This window comes from Mauremys mutica, chromosome 10, assembly GCF_020497125.1.
Source record: "Mauremys mutica isolate MM-2020 ecotype Southern chromosome 10, ASM2049712v1, whole genome shotgun sequence".
Classification (NCBI taxonomy): domain Eukaryota; kingdom Metazoa; phylum Chordata; order Testudines; family Geoemydidae; genus Mauremys; species Mauremys mutica.
Genome location: NC_059081.1, coordinates 64,239,109 through 64,262,952, shown reverse-complemented (window position 1 = coordinate 64,262,952; position 23,844 = coordinate 64,239,109). Strand labels below are relative to the sequence as shown.

General features: G+C 41.6%; 1 protein-coding gene across 2 annotated transcripts in view; it reads left to right on the top strand.

The window, feature by feature from the left end:
• Positions 1-23,844, top strand: part of KANSL1L (KAT8 regulatory NSL complex subunit 1 like) — a 100,491-nt gene that overhangs the window by 55,964 nt on the left and 20,683 nt on the right. For both annotated transcript variants that reach the window (XM_045031985.1, XM_045031984.1), the window contains exon 7: positions 19,453-19,618. In XM_045031985.1, the coding sequence (XP_044887920.1) occupies positions 19,453-19,618 (166 nt within the window). The remainder of the gene's footprint in view (positions 1-19,452; positions 19,619-23,844) is intronic.

Below are 23,844 nucleotides of genomic sequence, written 5' to 3'. Positions count from 1 at the left end.
TAGTGGAAAATACAGTAGGAAGAGATATATATTCACACAGAGAACATGAAACAATGGGTGCTACCATACACACTGTAACGAGAGTGATCAGTTAAGGTGAGCTATTACCAGCAGGAAAGAAAAAAAACTTTTTGTAATGGTAATCAAAATGGTCCATTTGCAGCAGTTGACAAGAAGTTGTGAGGAACAGTAGGGGGGAAATAAGCATGGGGAAATAGTTTTACTTTGTGTAATGACCCATCCACTCCCAGTCTTTATTCAAGCCTAATTTAATGGTGTCCATTTTGCAAATTAATTCCAATTCAGCAGTCTCTCGTTGGAGTCTGTTTTTGAAGTTCTTTTGTTGTAATATTGCAACTTTTAGGTCTGTAATCGAGTGACCAGGGAGATTGACATGTTCTCCAACTGGTTTTTGAATGTCATAATTCTTGACGTCTGATTTGTGTCCATTTATTCTTTTATGTAGAGACTGTCCGGTTTGGCCAATGTACATGGCAGAGAGACATTGCTGGCACATGGTGGCATATATCACATTGGTAGATGTGCAGGTGAACGAGCCTCTGATAGTGTGGCTGATGTAAATAGGTCCTATGATGGTGTCCCCTGAATAGATCTGTGGACAGAGTTGGCAATGGGCTTTGTTGCAAGGATAGGTTCCTGGGTTAGTGTTTTTGTTGTGTGGTCTGTGGTTGCTGGTGAGTATTTGCTTCAGGTTGGGGTCTGTAAGCAAGGACTGGCTTGCCTCCCAAGATCTGTGAGAGTGATGGATCATCCTTCAGGATAGGTTGTAGATCCTTGATAATGCGCTGGAGAGGTTTTAGTTGGGGGCTGAAGGTGACGGCTAGTGGTGTTCTGTTACTTTCTTTGTTGGGCCTATCCTGTAGTAGGTGACTTCTGGGTACTCTTCTGGCTGTGTCAGCAGGTGGGTATTGTAGTTGTAAGAAAACTTGATAGAAATCTTGTAGGTGTTTGTCTCTGTCTGAGGGGTTGGAGCAAATGCGATTGTATCATATAGCTTGGCTGTAAATACTAAAGGTATTTAGTAGAACTGATGAGAGAGTCTCTGACAGAATATTTTTCCATAGGAGAATGCTGATTCATTGAAATCAAAATGTTTCGCGGAGGTGGCTTGATTTTAACAAAAGTCTCAGATGGAAAGTAGGCAGGTTTCTGAGAGAAACCTTTCTGGTTTCCTACCAGCTTGCTCATTCAGCTTCTTTGCAGCCTGGTTTTCCAGACTTCCTGCAGTTTGGCAGCCCGCCTGGAGGATCGCTTGGAACTGAGAGTCTGGAAGCTCTGGGAGCTCTAGCTCATAAGCTTCCATGCCTCTCAGCTTCTCTGTGGTTCAGCTGGCATGCTGCCATTGAGAAGGGCTTCCAGGTTCCCAGCTTCTCTGCAGCTTGCCTGGTGGGCTGCTGCAGAACTGCTTCCAGGCTCCTGTCTCCCCTTCAGCCCATTGGGCACTTTGAGCTTGGGAGCCAGCATTCTAAGGCTGCTCGCTCAGCTGGGACTCCCAGGATCTGCGGCTCTGGTGCAGTCAGTCAGGTGGACTGTCATGAAGTCAGGGATCTGAGGGCTTTTCCAAATAGGAACAAAACTAAATTTTGAAATATCAAAATCCTCCATGAAACCAAATGACCTTCCTCTGCATATATCTAGAGCAGCGGTAGGCAACCTATGGCACGTGTGCCGAAGGCGGCACGCGAGCTGATTTTCAGTGGCACTCACATTGCCCGGGTCCTGGCTACCGGTCTGGGAGGCTCTGTATTTTAATTTAATTTTAAATGAAACTTCTAAACATTTTGAAACCTTATTTACTTTACATACAACAATAGTTTAGTTATATATTATAGACTTCTAGAAAGAGACCTTCTAAAAAGGTTTAAATGTATTACTGGCACGCAAACCCTTAAATTGGAGTGAATAAGTGAAGACACGGCACACCACTTCTGAAAGGTTGCCGACCCCGGATCTAGAGTTTAAGCCTAATGATCCCAAGATAGGAGCCTAGTGGGATTTATCTTTAGGTACCTTTGAAAATGTGGCCCAAAGTCACTACAGTTCTGACCAAAGAGGGGAAAAACCCATAGAAAACAGTAATACAAGTAGGTGAGTGTGAACAGAGAAGTAGTGACCTAACGCTTCAGCTGCGCAGGACCAGAGTATGGGGCCACTAGGGGAGTGGAAGACAACTGTGACTCTACCTCTCCGTTTCTCTTTCTTGGATTGTGGGACTGGCTGGGGATGAAGATGATCCTGGTTGCATGTTAGTCTGTCAAACTAGGATTGGAAGGTGTGGTGATAGTAGTTAGCTACCATCTTCTACAGATCTAGCGTAGACTTCAACAGGTGCTGCATGCTAAGACAGTTGAGTAACAGACCCTCTGCCACCCTCCTCCCCCATCCCTGCCACCCTTGCTTGGCTTTAACTCAGCTAGTTCACTATGTGTTAAAGGCAGTATGCCTTGTCTACTGGGATTTTTCGAATATGTTATTTAGCACTTTACCTAACACCTTAAATCTTAGTCTGGACAAGCCCAGATTGACTACTGTAGTTTGCACCTGATTGTAATGGCTCCCTAGGAACCATTATGCTGGTGAGGATTGATGGAATGCAATGTGCTTCGGCAGTCCACCCACCCCCTATGCAAGAAACCACTTATACCTACCTATACATCTGTCATAAACAGTTGGTTAAGGTCTCTTTTACCTGTAAAGGGTTAACAAGCAGTACCTGAGGAACACCTGACCAGAGGACCAATCAGGGACAAGATAATTTCAAATCTCTGTGGAGGGAAGTTTTTTTTCTCTGTTCTTTGTTTTGAGTTGAGTCTCTCTTGGGAGTTAAGGGAGTCCAGACATCTTAATCAAGTCCTCCCAGGTTTCTGCAGTACTTTTTATCTATTCAGTCTAGTGAGTATTAAAAAGGCATACTAGTATTATAAGTTTATTTCTACATTTTGCAATTGTGTGTTTTCTGAAGAAATCTCTATTTCTATTGCTGTTACTTTGCTTTTACTGAAAAAGAAAGGGGGAGGGGGAATTCTCTCCAGGTTTATAGGTTAGACTTTGTGTATTGTTCCATCCTGGTATTACAGAGATAGTGTACTTTCTTTTTGTTCTTTCAATAAATTCTTTTCTTTTCTTTGGACTTGGTTAATTCCTTCTCTTGTGAAAATTCAGGGGAAGGGGAGGGGGGAAGAGTGAGTTCCTCCTGGGTTTGATTCACGGAGTTGAATCGGTGTGTATCTCTCCGGAGTAGGCTAGGAGAGAGAGGGAGGGGGAAAGTGGGCTGCTTCCCTTTGTGTTGAGATTCAGGGAGATTGAATCTGTGTTCCCCAGGGAGAGTTTTGGGGGAACAGGCAGTGTGTTATCCACTTTAAACGTAACTGGTGGCAGCAGGACCAGATCTAGACTAGAATTAGTTTAGAGGAGCTCATGCAGGTCCCCATCTTGGAACCCAAAAGGTCCAAGTGGGGGAGAAAACCTATGACAACATCTATAGGGAGGGGCCAAGAGCAGGCTGTGCAGGCTTTTCACCAGCTGAAGGTTTCCCTCACCTCCTAGGAATCCTTATGTACTCATTTAGGATGGCTTTAAGGTTCCTTTATGTCACTTCTGCAGCCCAAAGGAATCTGGCCACTTCTGCAACTCTGGATTCAGTTCCTAGTTGCCTTTTCAAAGTTCAGTTTTTAGATTAATTTTAAATTTTAGCAGTAGGCTTTTATAGACGGAAAAATGATTTGTTCATTTCTGAATCTTTTGCTTGGAAGGTGTTCTCTTAGTGTTTTGCAAAGGAGGTGCCTAGCGTCTGGGTAGCCCAAGGAGTTGATAATAGGATACAGACATAGGATCCAAGTCCCAGGGGACAGGTGTCATTATCACTATTGCATTAACTGGAAATCTTAGTAGAGGAACCAAGGATTACATGTGCCCAGAAGACTGCACTGAACTTTTGCGTCTGGAGCAGTTCTCTCTAACTTAGTGTGGAGGCAAATTGAAGGAGCTGAGTGTGCTATGACAGTTGTGGAGAAAAAAAGATGTAGTGCTCCTGTGCTGTCAATCTAGGGCCTTTCACAAATGTCAAATTTATTTAAAATGTTAAAAATTAAGGCGAAAGAAAGAAAATGCTAGGCACATAATGCCTCTGTTGGAAAGGAGGGGAAAGAAATCTTGCCAAGGAAGTAAGTGACAAAATCAGACTGGGCATTTTAAACATGTTCTGACAACCTAAATTAAATAGATATCAAGTCCTTGAATCAAGGGCTGTCACCAGTGTATCACTTCCTTCAAGAAATCTTATTCTTTCTGTGGCCTAGCAGCCTTTCTGTCACTTTCTCTTCGTCTTAGTTGCTATGGTTGGTTACCCGGCCATTGATGAGATTGTTCAGCGTGAAATAGAAGAACAGAGTATCAGTCCAGGCTGATTGTTAGATTAGGCAGAATTTCTAAGGATGAGGCTGCAAAATGGGCACTGGCCCTTGATATTGACAGTTATTTTGTCAGAGAATGCAACTATCAGTTTGTCAATAGATAGCTCAGCAAATTTGCTCGATCTCGGACAGAGAAAGATAGATTTCACCTTAAAAGGATATATGAAGTTTCATGCTGGATTCTTATTTCAACATAATAATATAATACTGGTCTCTCTAGCAAGAAATGACCGTATCCTCTTACCATAGTATCTGAGCACCTCACAATCTTTAATGTATTCAGCCTGACAACATCCCTGTGAGGTAGGGAAGTGCTATCTCTCTCATTTTACAGATGGGGGGCTGAGGTACAGAGAGATTAAGTGATTTGCCAGAGATCACAAAAGTCTGTGAAGGTGCAGGGAACCGAACCTGGGTCCCAAGCTAGCACCCTAACCACTGGCCTGTCTTCCTCCTGAGAAGTAAAAAAAAGCTTTTCCTCCCATTTTCCGCTTCCAGTTTTTTACTGGCTAATTTTAATAACCTTCCTCCAGGATGCCATTGCCCCAGAATGGTGGTGGATGAGGTAATGCAGTGGAGTAGTTTGACTGAGACAATTTAAAGGTGACTACATTGTCTGAAGTATCCTTCTAGCTAGACTTGAGATTGTCTTTTCAGATAACTAATTACAGTAGATTCCACTTGTTAGCAACCTCTTGGTTCCCAGCAAAAAAGTTACTATTATCTGAGAGCTGCCAATAAGCAAAAGGCATATTTGTGGGGCTGGAGCCAGGGAAGAAAGCACTGCAGTTGGTGCTTGGCACATCCCAGCGTAAACCTTCCCGTGGGGCACAGTAGGGAAGGAAATGCTGGGATGCACCGAACCCGGGTCCCTGGTGTCAGGGCAGGGCGTAGCCTGAAGCACGCAGGGAGAAGCACTCTGCGGCTCCGTGGGCCCACAGTACCTCGCTTCTCATGGGAAGCCCCCAGCATCCAAGCTGCAGCCCCCTCCTTGTTGCTGCTCTGCCCGTAGCCTCCCCTTCCAACCTCATCTTCCAGACCAGAGCACCAGGACTTGGGCAGAAGCTCCCCTGTTGGGCAGGGATGTGGGTGCCACACCCACCTTTGTGGACAGCAGGTCCCAGGCCACATGCAGGTTTGCAGGGCGGTAGATAGAAGGAAGCACTGGGATGTGCTGAGCACTGGCTGCAGGCAGGTTTGTGGGGCTGCAGCCAAGGAAGGCAGAGCTTCCTTCTGGGCTGGAGCTCTGCAAACCTGCGTGTGGCTGGGGCCTATCTTCCAAAATGTTGATAAGTGGCATGTCTTTTGCCAGTAGCCGAATCCAATTAACATTAAAGTCAGTGGGACAGGATTGGTTCCTAGCAAAATGTTGCTGTGAAGCAAAGTTGTTAATATCAGGATTGCTGCTTAATAGCATCCACTATATCTGACTTCCTAAATTGAGGGGATCAAGTAACTCTGATATAATAGTTTGAATTGGGTTGCTTTATTTTGTGGTCATAGGCAATTTTATGCACCCCTTCATATTGCACCCCTTTTATGCACCCCTTCATCTCTCCATAGGCTTGGAATAGCTTTCAGTTTCTCTTTTGTCAAATGCTGCTTCTTGCCCTTCACATCCCTCCACGTCTTTTGGGGAGCTATTTTTAGTTAATCTCTGCATTACTAAAGTTCATACCATCTTATTCCTGATCTCTTGTCCCATTTGTCAGTTGGATTGTAAGGCCTTTGGGAGAAGGCTCATGTGTGTTGTGTTCTGTGTCGTGCACTGTAGATTTACAGAGCTATCGAATACTCATCATCGTTCTCAGATTCTTGTGTCCCAGAATCTCTTTGGGCTTATTCTAACTCAGTGTCTCTACACTGGCCTCTGTTTTGCCAATTTCATTTTTGCAGAAAATAGCTCCTTTTGTATACGCCTCCTCTGCTTGGCTCTGTTATCATTTGTTATTTAACATTTATATTGTGGTGGCACTATAAATGACACAGCTTGGTAGGGTCCCTTTGTGCTAGGTAGGTACTGTGCAAACATAGTAAATGACAGTCCCTGCCACAAAAATCTGTACAATTTGAAAGATGAGGCATAACAGATGGGTGAGGCTATTGGAGGTTGGGGGAGAAGGGATAACAAATATAATAGGACATGGGTCATCTGGCTCTATTATAACCATTTGTTGACTACTAATATCCTCAGAAGCCTGTTCATCCCTTTGGGCCAGGCTTTGCCTGTTCAGCATGACTGAGTCACCTACAGGTCAGTAGTGGTAGAAGAATGGTCTCTCTTCTCTGCAATACGTTTTTCTCTTGATTCCTAAAGGGGACTCTCTTGAAGACTCTTCTCTGATTCCAGACCCTAACAAATAACAGTTTTCTGAGCATCTGTTAGACACTGGAGCAAGATAGGGTTTGTCTCTGGAAGAGTATTCATTCTATTTTTATTTCATTGTTCAAAAGATCTTACAGTATTAGATAATTAGGCCATTTCTTGACCTTAAGAGTCAGTACATAAGCCACTTTTAACAAACCATCTTTCAAAATAGAAGCTATGATTGTAATGCATTTGTGCAGTTCATCAAGATGATTTTTGAATAATTATTGAACTGTAGGATCCAGGCTAGTATGTTTTAGTACATCAGAGACACAGGAAGTACAGTAGAACCTCAGAGTTATGAACTGACCGGTCAACCAGACACCTCATTTGGAACTGGAAGTACACAATCAGGCAGCGCAGCAACAGAAACAAACAAAAAAAAACCCCACAAAACAAACAAAACCCTGTATAGTATAGTACTTTATTAAATGTAAACTAAGAAAAAAAAAAGAGGAAAGTTTTTTTAAAAAATTGACAAGGGTAAGCAAACTGTTTCTGTGCTTGTTTCATTTAAATTAAGTTGGCTAAACAGCATTTTTTTCCTGCATAGTAAAGTTTCAAAGTTGTATTACGTCAGTGTTCAGGTGTAAACGTTTAAAAGAACAACCATAATGTTTTGTTCAGAGTTATGAACAACCTCCATTCCCGAGGTGTTCGTGACTCTGAGATTCTGCTGTTTGGTTTGTTAGTCTGGAAGCTCAAGAGCGCCTGAATTCTAACTCTGAGTTTGCCCCTCGTTTGCTTTGACAAAATTGGCAAGTTATAAACTATCTGTGTGTGTGTGTGTGTGTGTGTGTGTGTGTTTATATATAAAACAGTTTTCAAGTACATAAAAGGTCGTTACAAGGAGGAGGGAGAAAAATTGTTGTTCTTAACCTCTGAGGACAGGACAAGAAGCAATGGGCTTAAATTGCAGCAAGGACGGTTTAGGTTGGACATTAGGAAAAACTTCCTAACTGTCAGAGTGGTCAAGCACTGGAATAAATTGCCTAGGGAGGTTGTGGAATCTCCATCACTGGGGATTTTTAAGAGTGGGTTGGACAAACACCTATCAGGGATGGTCTAGATAATACTTAGTTCTGACTTTGAGTGAAGGGGACTGGACTAGATGACCTCTCAAGGTCCCTTCCAGTTCTATGATTCTACGTTTCTACATCCACTGAATGGTGATGATAACTTACCTTGCCCACAGTGGTGTTGAGAGCTACAAAAGTGTTTAACAATTATGAGGAAAATGGAGTTATGGAATTGTGGAGAGTGCACAAGAGAGAGGTTTCAACCAGGGAGCTGTTTGTATTGTTTGGTATTATTTTAAGGTTTTAAAATAATAAATATAATTTAAAAAGCCAATCTGGTAATAGGAAAAGGTTTAAATGTAAATATATTTCCAATTATATGCAAAAGCAGAATTAAAAATAACCCCTGGAAACTATCAGAAGAGGCTTGATTTTTTTTGTTTTTATTTATTTTTTAAACTAGGCGGAGGTAGAAATTTTAATTAAACAACACACACAAATTTAAACTACATTGATATCAAATTGTGCACTAGCTAACCCATTCAGCCATAGGATCTTGTCACTATAACCAGGGGCGGCTCCAGGCCCCAGCACGCCAAGCACGTGCTTGGGGCGGCATGCCGCAGGGGGCGCTCTGCCGGTCGCCGGGAGGGCGGCAGGCAGGCAGCCTTCGGCGGCATGCCTGCGGAGGGTCCGCTGGTCCCGCGGCTCCGGTGGACCTCCCGCAGGCGTGCCTGCGGAGGGTCCGCTGGTCCCACGGCTTTGGTGGAGCCGTGGGACCAGCGGACCCTCCGTAGGCACGCCTGCGGGAGGTCCATCAGAGCCGCGGGACCAGCGACCGGCAGAGCGCCCCCCGCGGCATGCCACCGTGCTTGGGGTGGCAAAATGTCTAGAGCCGCCCCTGACTACAACCATCATTCTCCTTCCTCTCCTGCTGCTTATGTCACCCACTTGTTCTTGCATCTTGTTTTAAGCCATCCAGTGGTTGTTTCTTGCGGTCTGACCCCACTTCATGATTGTGATAGCATGCAGTCCCCTTACTTAAAAGTTCCTCAAAGCAATGGGGTGAGAGGACTGCAACTTAACAAAACTAAACTTCTCCAAAGGAGTGTTTACTTTGTGGGCAAAAGAGCACAAGCTTTTAAATTCTAGTCTCAATTTGGCCAAACAATAAAATGTTTTCATTCTTCTAGTAGCATTTTCAGTTGCTCTCCTTATTGCCATTTTGTTACTGGTTTTGACTGATATATGTTCTAGTATTTTTCTTAGAATTTTATCTTTGCTGTCTGCTGTAGTGTATGTGGCTAATAATAATGTGGAAAGGTAATTGTTCTTGCCTTGACATTTGATTTTGGCAGCTTTTCACATAACGTCCCAGGTAAACCCACAATTCTTGCTATTTGGGTTTTTGTGTTTAATCTCTCCACACTATTAAACGTCTGTGCATCTAATTAGAGAGACAAGGTGGGTGAGGTAATATCTTTTATTGGACCAGCTTCTGCTGGTGAGAGAGAGAAGCTTTCGAGCTTACACAGAGCTTTTCTTCTTATCTGGTGTTTTGCATCTTGTTTGGTTATTTAATCTGAATTGGTGGTGTTTTATAACTACTTCACACTCCCTTTACACTGTTATTAATCACTATACAAGGTAATCAGCAGTGAATATTCCCTACTAGGTTCTTTCCTTTTGAAACTGTGCTTGGCTTTTCTTTGTAAGTGTGAGAAGTACTAATTTCTCCTTGTTTTAAAATTTCTCTATGTTGTGTCTCCATCTACTGGTTAAACTTGACAAATTTGGTTGTCTGGACTGACTCAAAATTACAAATAATGTACTAAAGGTGAATTACCTTTAGATGTCAGTAAGAGTATGAATATTTTTCTCACATAGTGGGAATAGGCATGTGGAGTAAAAATTACATCATAGCAGTGTTGTCAACTCCTGCCATTTGTATCTTGTGATATGCTGTGTCTAAAGCCCCAACAGCTGGAGTCAAGCGATTACATAAGAATCCCAGATTTAATTTTTTTAAAAGTTTCCAGATCTCATGGTTTCAGAAAAAAAAATCCAAAAGCATGAAGTTAGTATGTGCCCTAAAGTCTCAGAAAACAGAAGGCAAACAAAAAGAATCCAAATTTTATTTTATTTTTTTAAATATCTCCAGATTTTCTGGGTCTCAGCTCATGATTTTTGAAAGCTTAGGGTTGGCAGTACTGTTGTATGGTTATTTCAGTACTTGTTATTTTTAAGTGACATACACACGTTACCATCTTAAACAGGTAAAGACTGGATATCTGCTCTGGTTTTAATTTAGGTTTTAAGCTTTTTAGGGCAGGGAGTTTTATAATACTCCCTGATCCTGGCTGGTGGTCTTTGCACTACTGTAATACAAATTGTTGTTGTTAATTATTATAATACATGGAGAGCTTTCTGTCAAAGTTCAGACAAAAACAGGAACTGACAGCAATGCAGGGAGGGGTTGGGAGGAAGGCAGGCAAGAGTGAATGCAGTATGAACATGCAGTTACTTAGGCTAATACATGCATCTTGAGGGTTACACCCCATTTTGCTTGAAGGGAGTAGGTGGGGGAGGGGAAAATAGAGAGATAAATTATATTTGTAAGGTGTTTTGAAGACTGTATTTGAATCTCTTCCAGGAAAATCTGTACCATATTAGCCATATTGTCACTCACTTACATGTGGTACAAGATACTCATGTAGATTGCTTTGTGAATCATTATTACAATTACCTGCTTTCTCTCATTAGTTTATTCAGCCTATACATGTTTAAAAGTAATCTTTCTTTAGGGCAGTAAAACAGTCCAACATGTTCTTCCAGAGCTGTCTTCCATATAATGAAGTAATTTCCCTCCTTTAATTGCACTAAAAGTATTCTGTTGATCTTTTGCCCTGGTATCCCAGATGTTGACTGCACCAGTTGTCTGTGTATAGCTTCTTGGCACAGCCAGTCTATGAAAGGCTGTGAATATAAGGAATGCTGTTGTGTTGCCAACTCTCCTGCAAACTTGTTTCAAGTAGATCAGGGGTTCTCAAACTTCACTAGACTGCAACCCCCTTCTGACAACAAAAATTACTGCATGACGGCAGGAGTGGGGACCGAAGCCTGAGCCTCTTCACCCCGGGTGTGGGGGTCAAAGCCCCAGCCTCACTGCCCCGGGCCGGGGGTGGGGCCGAAGCTCAAGAGCCGCCTGTAACTTGAGATGTGTCGCCCAGGGCTGAGGACTTCAGCCCTGGGTGACAACAGGGCTTGGGCTTTGGCCCTGGGCGGTGCGGCTCAAGCTTCAGCTTCAGCCCCGGGGCAGTGGGGCTTGGGCTTCGGCCGTAGGCCCCAGCAACCCCATTAAAATGGGGTTGTGATCCACGTTGGGGTCCCAACCCACATTTGAGAACCACTGAAATAGAGGATCAATTCTATTTCGACAAAAGTGCTTAGCACCTTTGTAGAAATGTAAAATCTTTCTTCTTGATAGGTCTGCTGGGGAGCAGTATATTCCCTGGAGAGTACGATCACCATTCTGTAAATACAAGTAGTAGCTGACAAAGTTTGGAACAGAAAAAAACAAGTCGTTAGTTTTAACAATAAAAATCCTACTCAGAAAGAAGAAATCTATAACCCTGTAGCTCCAGTGGGTTTATGTGTTATCGAATGGGAAAATAGCGTTAGCGTTGGAACACTATGTGATTTTCCATATAGCAGTAAATCCATCTAAAGCAAACTTTTGTGGAGATAGCTATGTTGGCCAGCCAATCAATCCAGGAAAGATTTCTCAGCAATAAGGATCTGGCATGGTCCTTTTCAGATTCCTGCAGCAAAGAATTTATTGTGCTATTTCCTTCCAATATTTTCTTGACCATAAATTTGCTCCTTTAATGTCTACCTGATAGAATTTTTTCTAAATGTCAGCACAATTACAAAAGTTTTTCCTTTGTCTTATTTAACTGATCAGTGATGAAGCACAAAACTTCCATTTCCAACTGATTTTTTTTTCAATTAAAAATAAAAGGTCAGTGTTTCAGGCAAAACACACAACTCCCATTGAATAGAAGTACAGTCTCTCTAACTGTCAGTGTATTATTATATGGCTCAGGTTGGAAAGAAAATCTTAGTCTGTATCTGTGAGGGAATGGATGGCCCACGAAAATGGTAACAGTTATAGAACCTTTTATGATCTTAGACCAGACATTTGAATTTGGACAGGTTGGTTTATAAGTGTAAGTGGTTATCATCTGATAGATGTTTTGTGAAATAAGTTGATAGTCTCAGTCCAGGTCCTTGTCAAACTTGTCTGTATCACAAAACCCACCATTCCAGTTGGTATCCTTGTTGGTAGTCTCAGTAAAGAGGCCATAGACAGACTGATTCCCTCTCACCCTTTTAGGGTGGCTTGCACTGCCATTGGCTGTAGTGTACCTGGGATGTGAACAGTGATGAGCTGCCAAAATCTTAACAACGGGTTCCCTATAAAAAGTTCTGATTTAAGGGATGTGCGACAGCATGTATTTTTTGTACCAATAGGGTTACCATACGTCCATATTTTCCTAGGAGGTGATTAAGAACCGAAAAGCCTGATATGTCCAGGAAAATACAGATGTATTTTAACCCTACCTAAAGTTCTTTTTTAAAAAGATGGGGCTGAACTAGAAATGAGCTCCGTTTCACATGTGTGGGTGGTGATCAGGGACAGTCTCAATTTTTGGGTCTTTTTCTTATATAGGCTCCTATTACCCCTCACCCCCGTCCCGATTTTTCACACTTGCTGTCTGATCACTCTAGGGTGTGCACATGTGTGGGTCCCAGCTGCTCCCTGCCCCCCCCTCATTAAAGCAGGTGTGCAGGGTTACTGCCCTGGGAACTGCAGGGCACCAGTGGATGTGGGGCTGGCTGCAGATAGGGGCGTGGGGCAGGACTAGCTGGAGGCAGGGAGTGACACGGGCTGGCTGTGGGCAGGAGATGCAGACGGGCGGGCTGCGGGTGGCTGTGGGCAGGGGGTGGCTGCGGGCGGCTGTGGGCAGAGGCTGGCTGCAGGCAGGGGGTGGCTGTGGCAGGGGCTGCAGGCAGAGGCTGGCTGTGGGCAGGGGGTGGCTGGGGGCAGGGGCTGCCTGCGGGTGGCTGGGGGCAGGGGGCTGGCTGGGGGCAGGGGGTGGCTGTGGCTGGCTGGGGGCAGGGGCTGGCTGGGGGCAGGGGGTGGCTGTGGCTGGCTGGGGGCTGGGGGCAGGGGGTGGCTGGGGGCAGGGGGTGGCGGCTGGCTGGGGGCAGGGGGCGGCTGGGGGCAGGGGGTGGCGGCTGGCTGGCTGGGGGCAGGGGGTGGCTGGGGGTGGCTGTGGGCAGGGGGTGGGGCAGGGGCTGGCTGTGGGCAGGGGGTGGCTGGGGGCAGGGGGTGGGGCAGGGGCTGGCTGGGGGCAGGGGCTGGCTGGGGGTGGCTGGGGGCAGGGGGTGGCTGTGGGCAGGGGCTGGCTGGGGGCAGGGGGCGGCTGGGGGCAGGGAAGGCGGGGGAGGGGCGCAGACACTCACACGGGGGGGGGGGGGCTGGGAGCAGCAGGACGCAGCCGGGGACTCACCAGGCAGCAGCAGGAGCCCCAGGGCCAGAGGTCCAAAGAGCAGGAGCAGCAACAGGGCCAGGAGGCAGCTCACATGGCTCTCGCAGCACAGCGCAGCGCCCCCCGGTGGCCGGGAGGAGGAATTACAGGCTTCCCAGGCAGAGCCCATCAAAGCTTCCCTCGCAGGGAAGCTAGTTAACAAGCGGTTCTAAAACCGCTTCTAAATTTAACAGCCGGTTTGTGCGAACCGGCTCCAGCTCACTCCTGGATGTGAATAAACAGAAGACCTCTGTCTACAGCATTTACAATCTGTCCAAGAAAGTTTGAGTTTATGGGTCCATACATTTCAGTGCTATCCAGAGATTGAGAATTGTTTTGAATTATTAGTATCTTTACTGTAAAAGAACTATGTTAAACTTACTCTAGTTACATGATTTTGTGTGGTCTTCCAGTGAGGCACAGAAGAGAGAGAGTGAAAATTACCCCAGTTGGGTGTTTGATAAAACTCCTCAGTTAGTAGCCTGAGTATATATAGTCTTGCAGGCAATATTATAGGAAGGCTCTATGGATTTGACATTGTGGGACAACACAGGAAAATCCACCCCAGATTTTATTTGTAACTAATAATGTAGTGAGTATTATTGTCTCTGGGTATATTAGTGGCATTCTAACACATTATATAGATAGTGGTATGCATACATGGCAAGCACTGAGCTAATATTCATATAAAGGAGTATTCCAAACACTTTTCTCCATGCCTGGCCAGTTACATTGGTTTTTCCCAGAGTCGTCTTTTGTAATAGCTGGAGGTAAAATGTTTTAGGTCTTCGGTTGACAAATGTGTCACCATACATGTAGTGCATAGTTTCAGAGAGCTAGATTTGACTTGTAATAATAAAATCAGAATACTTACAGTTTAGAAATAGCAATGAGTTTAGTTTGTTAGATTAAACATTCAGTACCCCATACAAAATGAAAAGCTTGTGTATTTATCCTATATGAACATCTGTCATTCATGAAATAAATGAGGAACTCCGCTTGGAGGAGAGGCCAACAGACAGACAAATGATCTGATTGTGACACTAGGCTCTATTATTAAAGCAAAAACTGTATAATGACCAAATCAATGATAATTCACCAAGAAGTCCACTTAAACTCTGCCCATATGAATGCATAAATCACTCCTGACAAAAAAGAAAAACAATTATTTGCAATTTGTTTGATGCTTAATTGGGGCTGCTAGCATCCCATTTTGAAATGTGACAACTTCACAACAGGATAATTTGTCAATTCCATATCAGAATTCTAGCTGGCTACTGATTGCTTAAGTATAGGCTTTAATCTGGATATCTGGAGTGAGTAGGCATCCTCTTCTTTCAGATTTTCAACTAGATTTTCATTTCGGAGTGCATTTCTGAGGAAGCGTTTTCTTTTCAGCTGTGTCCAGGCTCCTCACAAGCATAATCTCAAGCAGACCTGCTATCTAGTATATGGAGTTTATTTGAGGTAACTCTATTGACTCATTGGATTTACTCCAGATTTACATTGGTGTAACTTAGAGCTGAATTTTGGCCAATTGGTTGTAACCGCAGAGCTCAATGTTATTTTATTACATTTTGTCTCACTTCCAAGGATTGCTCAGAAACGTACAAGAGTCAACACGTTTCGCTGTTTGATTTTTTTGTTTTGTTTCATACACTGATTCTGATTAGTATTCACTTCAGAATTAAAAACTTGAAATGCAAAAGGTTTTGCACCAAATTTATGTCACTCTTCCTTGTAATAAGCTTTCTTCCCTTTCTTGATATAACTGGCATTTAAGCAACACTGTTCAGTTAATAATCCTCCCAGAACAAAGGCAGTAATCACTGAATGATTCATCATCAGTTTATCACACTAACAAGCTACAAATAATCTTTTTGGATCAGGATGTGTTTTGAATTTGGGAATAGTTTCTGCTTGCCCTTTCTGATTTCTTCTGCAGCAAAGTCAAACAATGCTGAAGATAAATTGCTGGATGAGTAGATTAGAATTCCTGGGTAATGTTTAGAGAATTAGCTTTTCCTTTGGGTGTATTTTCCCCTTGTAGTTTCAAATAACAAAATAAACTTCTGATACTTTTCATTGTCATTCCATAAGCATGTTCTTTAGTTTTCATAGACTCCGAAGAACAGAAAAAATGTGTTCCTTCAAAATACACTGCATCTCCTTATAATTAACACAATCATGTACTCTTGTTATTAAATTTATACTAGGAATGACATTATACCTCAGATTTTATAGGCGCTTTCAAGGGGGAAAAAAGGGCGGAGTGGAATAAGTTTAAAAAATGCAAGCTCTTTGGGGGAGAAGCTGATAAAGGAATTGAGTTTCCACGGATGTTTTCTGTATAAAAGATTGCCGTAGATGTCTCTCTGCTAAGGCTGTTTAGATTCTGTATAGAGAATGTCCCAAGCTTTTATGAACCACTTGTCAATTGTTGGAGCGCTGTATTCAGTGGGGATAATGGATAGAGCTGGTCAATACTCAGAGTTTTCATTGTGTGGGAAATTCAGACTTTTTTTTGTAATTTCCTTTAGTCCTGAATTGTAACGGAAAAGTCAGAATTTCCCATTGAATGAAAATTCCCCCCAAAGTTATTTCAGAAATATTGAAACATTATCCAAAAGTTTCATTTTGATAGTGTTGAAGTGCTTTTTTTTTTTTCCAACCATATCAATGAAGCATTTTAACTGTATTGAAAGTTTGAAACAAACCACTTAGGTAATTTCTCATCAAAAAATTTCAACAGAATCAATAAGTTCCTGCAATACATTTTGGTTTTAGTTAAATCAGCCTTTTCCAACAGAAAACTGTTCTGTCAGAAATTTTTCAACCAGCTGTAATAACAGACATTCCTAACAGTGCAAGGTCAAATTCTTCTCAGCTCGTCATTGTTTGTAGTAACCTTCTTAGGAGCTTGAAAATAAAATATCTTTTCCTAACCATTTTCTTCTTTTGCATGTGTTAATCATTATTTTCTCTTGAATTACAAATTGGCTAATATAGGGTTGTGGGTTTTTTTTTTACTTCCTTGTTTGTGTACCATTATATTGAATGATCTGAACACTAATTTGGGAATAGTGTCTCTTTAGTTGACTTACTGCAGAGAACATGAGCAAAAACATAAAGATCATTTAGCCACTGCTTGTAAATTTAATTACTGTTTTAAACTAGATTTAGAATTTGATGAATATTTCTGACTACACTGTATGCACTTCAAAGCAGGTGAAAAAGCAGACTTAACCAACTTCACAATATGTCCTAAATAATGTTGGGGAACAAACTGATTTAAAACAGGAAATCCAAAGTCAAGACTGAAACTCTCAGTTTTAAAGATGTCAGCCTTATCTGTGTATTTTCTGGGGTTTGTTTCAGCCCAGTGATTAATGGTTAAAGAAAAATAGATTTCAAGTGAAAGTTTTGTACTTTATCAGAAATATTTGATTTATTTCTCCTTGGAGTCCTTTAGGTTTCTCAAGTAAATAGGCTGATAAGGCAGTTTGAAAAATACATATCCAAGAGATTGTATTGGCTTTTTAGAAAGGTACTAGCCGCTAAAGGAAATACAGACTATAACTATGCTAGAGAGGCTATGTTAGCATAGCTATGTCGGCATAGCCCTCTAGAGGTAACATACTTCAGTGGGAGTTTTTCTGCTAGTGTGGAAATACTACCTCCCCAATGACATTAGCTGTGCCTACAGAAGCACTTTTCTATCAGCACAGCTGCCTCTACACTGGGGGCTTTGTCAACATGGCTATGTCACTAGGAGGCATGGTTTTTTTCACACCCCTGACTGATACAGCTTATACCAGCATAGCTATAAGTATAGAGCAGGTCACTTCTTTTTGTTTTAAAAATCAAAGTCAAAGTGGCTTCCTGTGAGCCATTCGAGTTTGTTTATGGTGTTCAGAAATGTGTTAAACTTTTGTTGTTGTTTGGGTTTTTTCTTTTTCTTCAAGGACCACCCTTAGTAGATATGTGGAATATCCAAACAAAGACCCCAATCCTGCCAACACTTAATGTGCATGCTTAATTTTAAACATATGAATAGTCCCACTGACTTCAATGGGACTGCTCATGTTTAAAGTTGAACATGGATGCACATGATTGGAGGATCCTGGCTATAATAATAAATTCTGTTTTATTAGGAAAAATATTGCAGTGGCCTCCTTTGAACAAACCTGCAAAATGTAATCCCAAGCAATCAGGAGATCCCCCTCTGCTCTAAAATCCTAGCATGCACATGATTAGTGTAGAAGTCCCTGTGATCAATACTGGAGTAGGGAATCTGTTTATGGAGGGAAAAGGAAAAACATTTTTATTTAATACTGAGTGGTCTCCAAAAGTTTTATTTTACTCCTTAAATAAGAATATTGGAGTCACCTATAAGAACCATTGTTAGAGGTTGGGGGAAGGGAATGGATTGTTTTTTAGACCATAGATAGAATCAGTGCTCCACCACTGATGAATGAAAATGTTGATGTAATCAACAGAATGCATGTTGGGAGGTCTTATAAGGCAGGAAGCAGGGAGTTTTTACAGGGAGTGCTACTTTCTGACTCTAGGAAGAAAGGGAAGTTAAAATTACAAATGTACCCTTTTTCTTCATTTGGTTATCTGACATCTGTGTCAACCAAGTCAGGCTATTTGTTTGTCCTTCATATCACAAAGATATTTTTTAAGAAAACAAAGAATTCATATATGCCCATTACTGCTATTGATTATTAAGGTGAAGTTATAATGCAGGAGAAGGGAAATAGTCCTATTTAAATAAGCTGCTGTTGCAGGAGGCTGTGAAGTGTCCATACGGTCCCTGTTTCCCTCCCTTCCCTCTCACGCAAGGTTCTACTGAAGGACAGACTTTATTGTCTGGAATGTTAAAATTGCTAAGAGCCATTTTGGACAACTTGAAAATGGACAGTGTGTGAAAGCTTTCAGCTAGTGAGGAGGAAGACAGAAACTTCAGCCTTAGTATCTGTTAATGCTGAAAATGACATGAACAGTACTGTTTTTTATATGAAATGTTTTTATGAAGCCTTGACATCTCTTGTAGTTAAGCTGTCTTCCTCTGCCACTGCTCCCAGTCCTTCAGAGTGATAGGATGTCTCACAGGCTTTCAGATTCAAGATCTTCATCCTTACTTTCAAAGCTCAATATAATTTTACCCCCTTTTGCTCTCATTTCTTCCTGCTTTCAGCACATAGTTTTTCACCATCCATCATCCAGTTCTCTACACTTGGATAAGTTATCTTCTTGTTTGTCAAAACCTCCGCTCCCTCTCAGCTTATTTCAGATCACTCCTCCCAGAAATTCTTTCTACATTGTCCTCTTCATTACTCCCACTGCATCTCTTTCCTGAATTATTCCCATGTATTGTTGGGGTTTTTTTTGTTTGTGCTGTCTATCTTAGATTGTAGTTTCTATGAGGCAAAGACTTTGCTTTCCTCTGTGAGACTTTATGTAAATGTATGGCATGCTCAAGTCAGTTTTTAATGTTGTTAACTTTATGTATAATTGGGTTTCTGTGTAAGAGTTCAATAATGTATGGAGATGTACAGGTACCAAGATATTCAGGTTGTTTAAGCTGAGTAAAAGATGTTTAGTTTGGTATTATAATGGCAAAAATATTTTCTTTGTATGTACCGATCACGTTTGTTGTCCCTGACTAGAAAATTAACTGGAACTCTGGCTTTTTTGTTTCTTGTTCATAGGGAGTACCAGATTTTTCGTATTGGTTGGGAACAATTACCTTCTGATTTGGAAACTACTTTGGAAATAAAATGCTGCTACTCTATGTTCTTTACTAGCTCCAAATGAAGCAAATTAATTTTTCGTTCAGATATGCTATACATAGTCCAAAATCACTTTTCCAGACAGTAGATATTTATCACTTCTATGCTAATCGAAGGTTGTGTGAGAGCACTTCTGATTTACATAGCATTGAGTCGTTGCTCTCATTACAATATCTATCTCTTTGGCCCAGTTTTGGAAAATGAACATTTCAGATGACATTTCTGTGAATATCCTTGCAGGCTTTGCTATCTAGAGATGCCTCGTTTCCATATAATACACAGATGCCTTGCATGGCTCCAGCCTCCATTTGGAGCAGTTCTGAGCATGGTACATCATCCAGAATAGTACAACAACATATACCAGAGGTGGATTCCTCTCTTCATCCTGTGTTATCATTCCCTTCAGGTAAGACATCGAATTCCATATTCCCAACAGAACAGCCAGTTGTATTATAAAAATCCTAAAATTTATGGTCTGACTTAGTTTTTATAAACGTTTAAAGCTTTGGCTATGAATGAACCTCTTAAAAGAAATACTTCTCGCTTGCTTATTACTTGCCAAAAGGTGCTTTGACAAATGCCCTTAGTATAATTTAAAGCAGTGGTTCTCAAACTTTTGTACTGGTGACCCCTTTCAAAATAGCAAGCCTCTGAGTGTGACTCCTCCCTCTATAAATTAACCCCCCAGTTTGAGAACCCCTGATTTTAAAGGGACATGGTCAACTTAAAATTTCATCCTGCTCTCTAAAATATTGCATCTACTATAGATGCATGTAGCAATTATGATAACTACAACTGAAAAACACCAGAGGGAAAATATTTTTCCTTTTTTTTTTTTTTTTTTTAGTTCATTTATTTTGTACACTTGATAGCATTTAGTGTTTAATTGTTTCTCTTGCACAACTGGCCAGTTCACCTTGTTGGTTATGTAGGTCTTTCATACAGAGACAGGTGAGATGTGTTTCTTTTTAAAAATGTAAGACAGACTTGACTGTAAAAGCAAAAAAAAACAAAACTCATTGGGGGATCTTGGACATGTGTAGAGCTTAAAACTAATTTTTACTGTTTTTAATTGAGTAAGTTTCAGGTGGTGATGTCCCTTTAAGATAAATGTATGAAATACTAATATTGTAAATGCAACATTTTAAGTTGGTGGTGAAAAAATCAGTCAGGAAATTCAAAACTGGTGTGTTCTGACAGGGACCCTAACTCAATTGCATTGCTCATTAAAATATATGTTTAACACTTAAACCAGGAGAATTGAAATAAAAAATACTATATATCTGCAATGTGGCCAAGGTAATGTTGCTGTTAGAAACTCTGTTACTTCAGAAATTGCCTCTGTATATTTCCATATGAAGAATATGCATTGTGGCACCAAAGAAATCCATGACCCTTCAAGAAAACAAAGCCTATTGAAATCACAAGCACCTTGTCTTGGCAGTGAATGTTTGGGGCTGAGGCTGTAAAAAGGGCCGTGCAGTTCCAGCCATCTCATTTCCTTTTGTTTACATGGCTAGCTTTGGTCACAGGCCTTTCATTCCATGCCCAAAGAGCTTAACTTGTTTTGCTTTTTTCCCAAGGGTTTTGTTTTTTTCTGGTGGTTCTGTAGTTAAAAGTTGTTTTTAATTTTTTTAATGTTTCTAGGAGTTGAGACTTGCTTTAAAATGAATGTTTTATTGGCCTTTCTGCAGTGTTGTGCAGAAAAAGGTGTTTGACCCCGACTTAGCACTACAAGTGTCACGGCTGATTTGACTCTGGTTACACCCAATCTATCTGTGGGTCTTTGAGTGTGCACTTCCCCCTTCATGTTCCTGGAGATGGATTTATATCCCCCCTGCTTTAATTTGGCCTGGAGACTTCTTCAGCTGAAAGGAAAGCTGCTTTTAGACTGAAACTGGACAGTGCAGAAACTCCATTGGTGCTGAGGGCTCCCCAAGCACAGAAGCTTGAACATGAGGCTGGGAGCTCCTTGGGTCTGTCCCTGAGCCCTCAGTCCAGGACCATTCTTTCCAGAATTAGGCTCATTCTCTTCCGTTTTAAGAATAAGATTGAATTAAATTAAAATGCTGAGGAATCTTATATTTTTGAGGACTCTGCACCACTCTATTAAAGATGAGAAGACACCATCATGGACATGGGGAATGTATTAGGAAGTCTTAGTTCTGTTGGTGTTTGGTTCTGAAAGTCTCTCTGGCCCTTCCTGTATTCCTGACCTCTAGAGCGGATGCTTCTAATGATAGACCAGCTCTCTAAAGAACATTTGTCTCAAACTGAAAAGCTTCCCTTTTTTAAGATGATCTGTTCAGCATAAAAATAGAGAAAATGAAGGACATTTGATTACTACAAGGTCACTGGAGCTTACTCAGCCTGAACAAAGAGGGATGTTGCATTGTACTCATTCTGATACCAAAGACAACACCTTTCTTCTGGGGACTTACTGCTCTCTTTCCCAGAAATTTCAGCCTCATCAATCATGAGACAGAATAAAGAAAAGCACTTAAACAGAGGCTAGGCTACAGTATCTGCTGTCTGTACACCCTCTGTATCTGGCAGGCCTCACATTTGAAGTATTGCCAGGAGCTTATTTTGTCTACTTTCCTGTCCCTCCTTCTTGTGGGGACCATTTGATTTATGTCCTAGCAGCATATAGTGGAAATACAATGGCGCACCGCATGCTTGAGATTATACAGTTCAGCTATGTGGCCTCATTCTCATCTATGTTGCCTCCCAAGTCCTTTTATATATCCCTTTTCAGAGATCTCTCTCATAAGACACTGCTCAGAGCAGAAGTGGACTCCTTCTTAAGAATGGGAGCCATTAAACCAGTTGTTGAGCAGAAGGCAAGGAAAAGTTGGTGATGGTCGTTTTTTCCCATTTTGTAGGCAACCAAATAAGATAATACAGTTGGACTGGCTTACCAAAATATATTTGCTTTTGGATAGGTAACAGTCATTTACTAGTATGGAGTCTTGCCCTCCAGCATATCTACAGCAACATGGATATTTGCTAAGTATTTGACAGTGGCTGCAGTATATCTTAGACATATAGAAATCCATGAATATTGGTACTAGACAACTGGCAGTTTCAGACTTGCATGGGACAAATCTTGAAGGAGAATCTGAATGTGGTATGTGCTGATTGTGCCCAGAGCCTGTGAATAAACTGGGGCAGATATCCTTATCCTTTTAGGTATGGCATGGGAGTACATATTCCAGTCTGTAAGACATCCAGGTGATCCTCTCAACTTATCTCCCCCCTCGCTCCCCCAACAAAATAAAAAAAAAAGCAAGCAGGAAAGAGAGTCATAATATTTCTAAGGTACAAAAAAAAATCAGGTATATTTCTAAGGTCAAAAACAAACCTTTCTGGCATTTTTATAGTTCATAAAGAAGAAGAAAATGTACAGGCCCAATTAAAAAAAAAAAATCTTTTGCAGGTACCCATTAATCCTGTGACAAAGAACTTACTTAGATCAGTACCAGTTACTTTTTGGTTAACAAAAATTGCTTGTAGAAAGATTTTTGTATTTGCAGATCTCCAAGACACTTGAGATTAAGATGGTATGTAAATGTTGGAAAATTATTGTCCACTCTTTGGCCCTTTAAATTAGTCTTATTTTTCTTCTTAATTTCCCAGCTGTCAAACTTACCTCCCTTGACTCTTTACCTTCCTTTATTCCAAGCATAAGAAGTCTTCATTCCTCTCTTTGCTCCCTTTTTGTAAATTTGTTTCCTGAAGGGCTTTTCAGAGACATCTTTGTAAGTCCTTCTGCCTTTTTACAATGGCTAAATTCCTAAGCACTTGAGATATTTTTGCAGACTAAGTCTCCCCCAGGAAGCAAGTTAGAGTTCTCTGTTGCCTTCTTTGTTGGAGACAGAAATAGGGCACCTACCTTGAAATTACCCCAGGGCGTTCAGCAATAACAGTTTTCAAAAATACCAAATAATTCTACCCATTTGGCTAGATTGAGGCTTTTGCAGATCACAAAATAAAAGTGCAACATGTGCTCTCCACAACACTGACTTTTTGAGCACCAGTGGAGATGTTCTGGAATAGCTATTCCCGAATAACTTCTTGTGTGGACAGTTTTATTCTGGAATAGGAGTTACCTACGCATGTTGTTATTCAGGAATAGCAAGTGTGCTTTAAATTCACACCCTAACTTAATCTGACATAACTTTCAAGACTAAACAAGCTGTCAGAGCATTGGGTCATGTTAGCCTACGATCCCCTCACCTTCTGGCTTGTTTATGGTTTTGTCTTCACTGCTAAAATCTGGTGGCGTGGGTTCTTTTTTGGATTTTTTTTTACGGTGGGATAATCGATGTGCTTTAGCCATGCCTCTGTAAAATTCTAATGCAGACCAAGCACCTGTAATTTTTACTGCAGGGTAGCTAGGTGAGGTCAGCCACACAGCAGGGGGCATAGTGTTGACGTCACTTGTCTACCGCACAGTAAAAATTACAGGTGCCTGGTTTCCACTAGGATTTCACAGGGGCATAGCTAATGCATGTTAGTTATCCCGCTGTTAAAAACAAATACACACTTTTTTGTCAGGAAAGACATATTCTGTGTGGACAAAGATGAGATTGTCAGGAATAACTTCACATCAGAGTCCATGTCTGCATC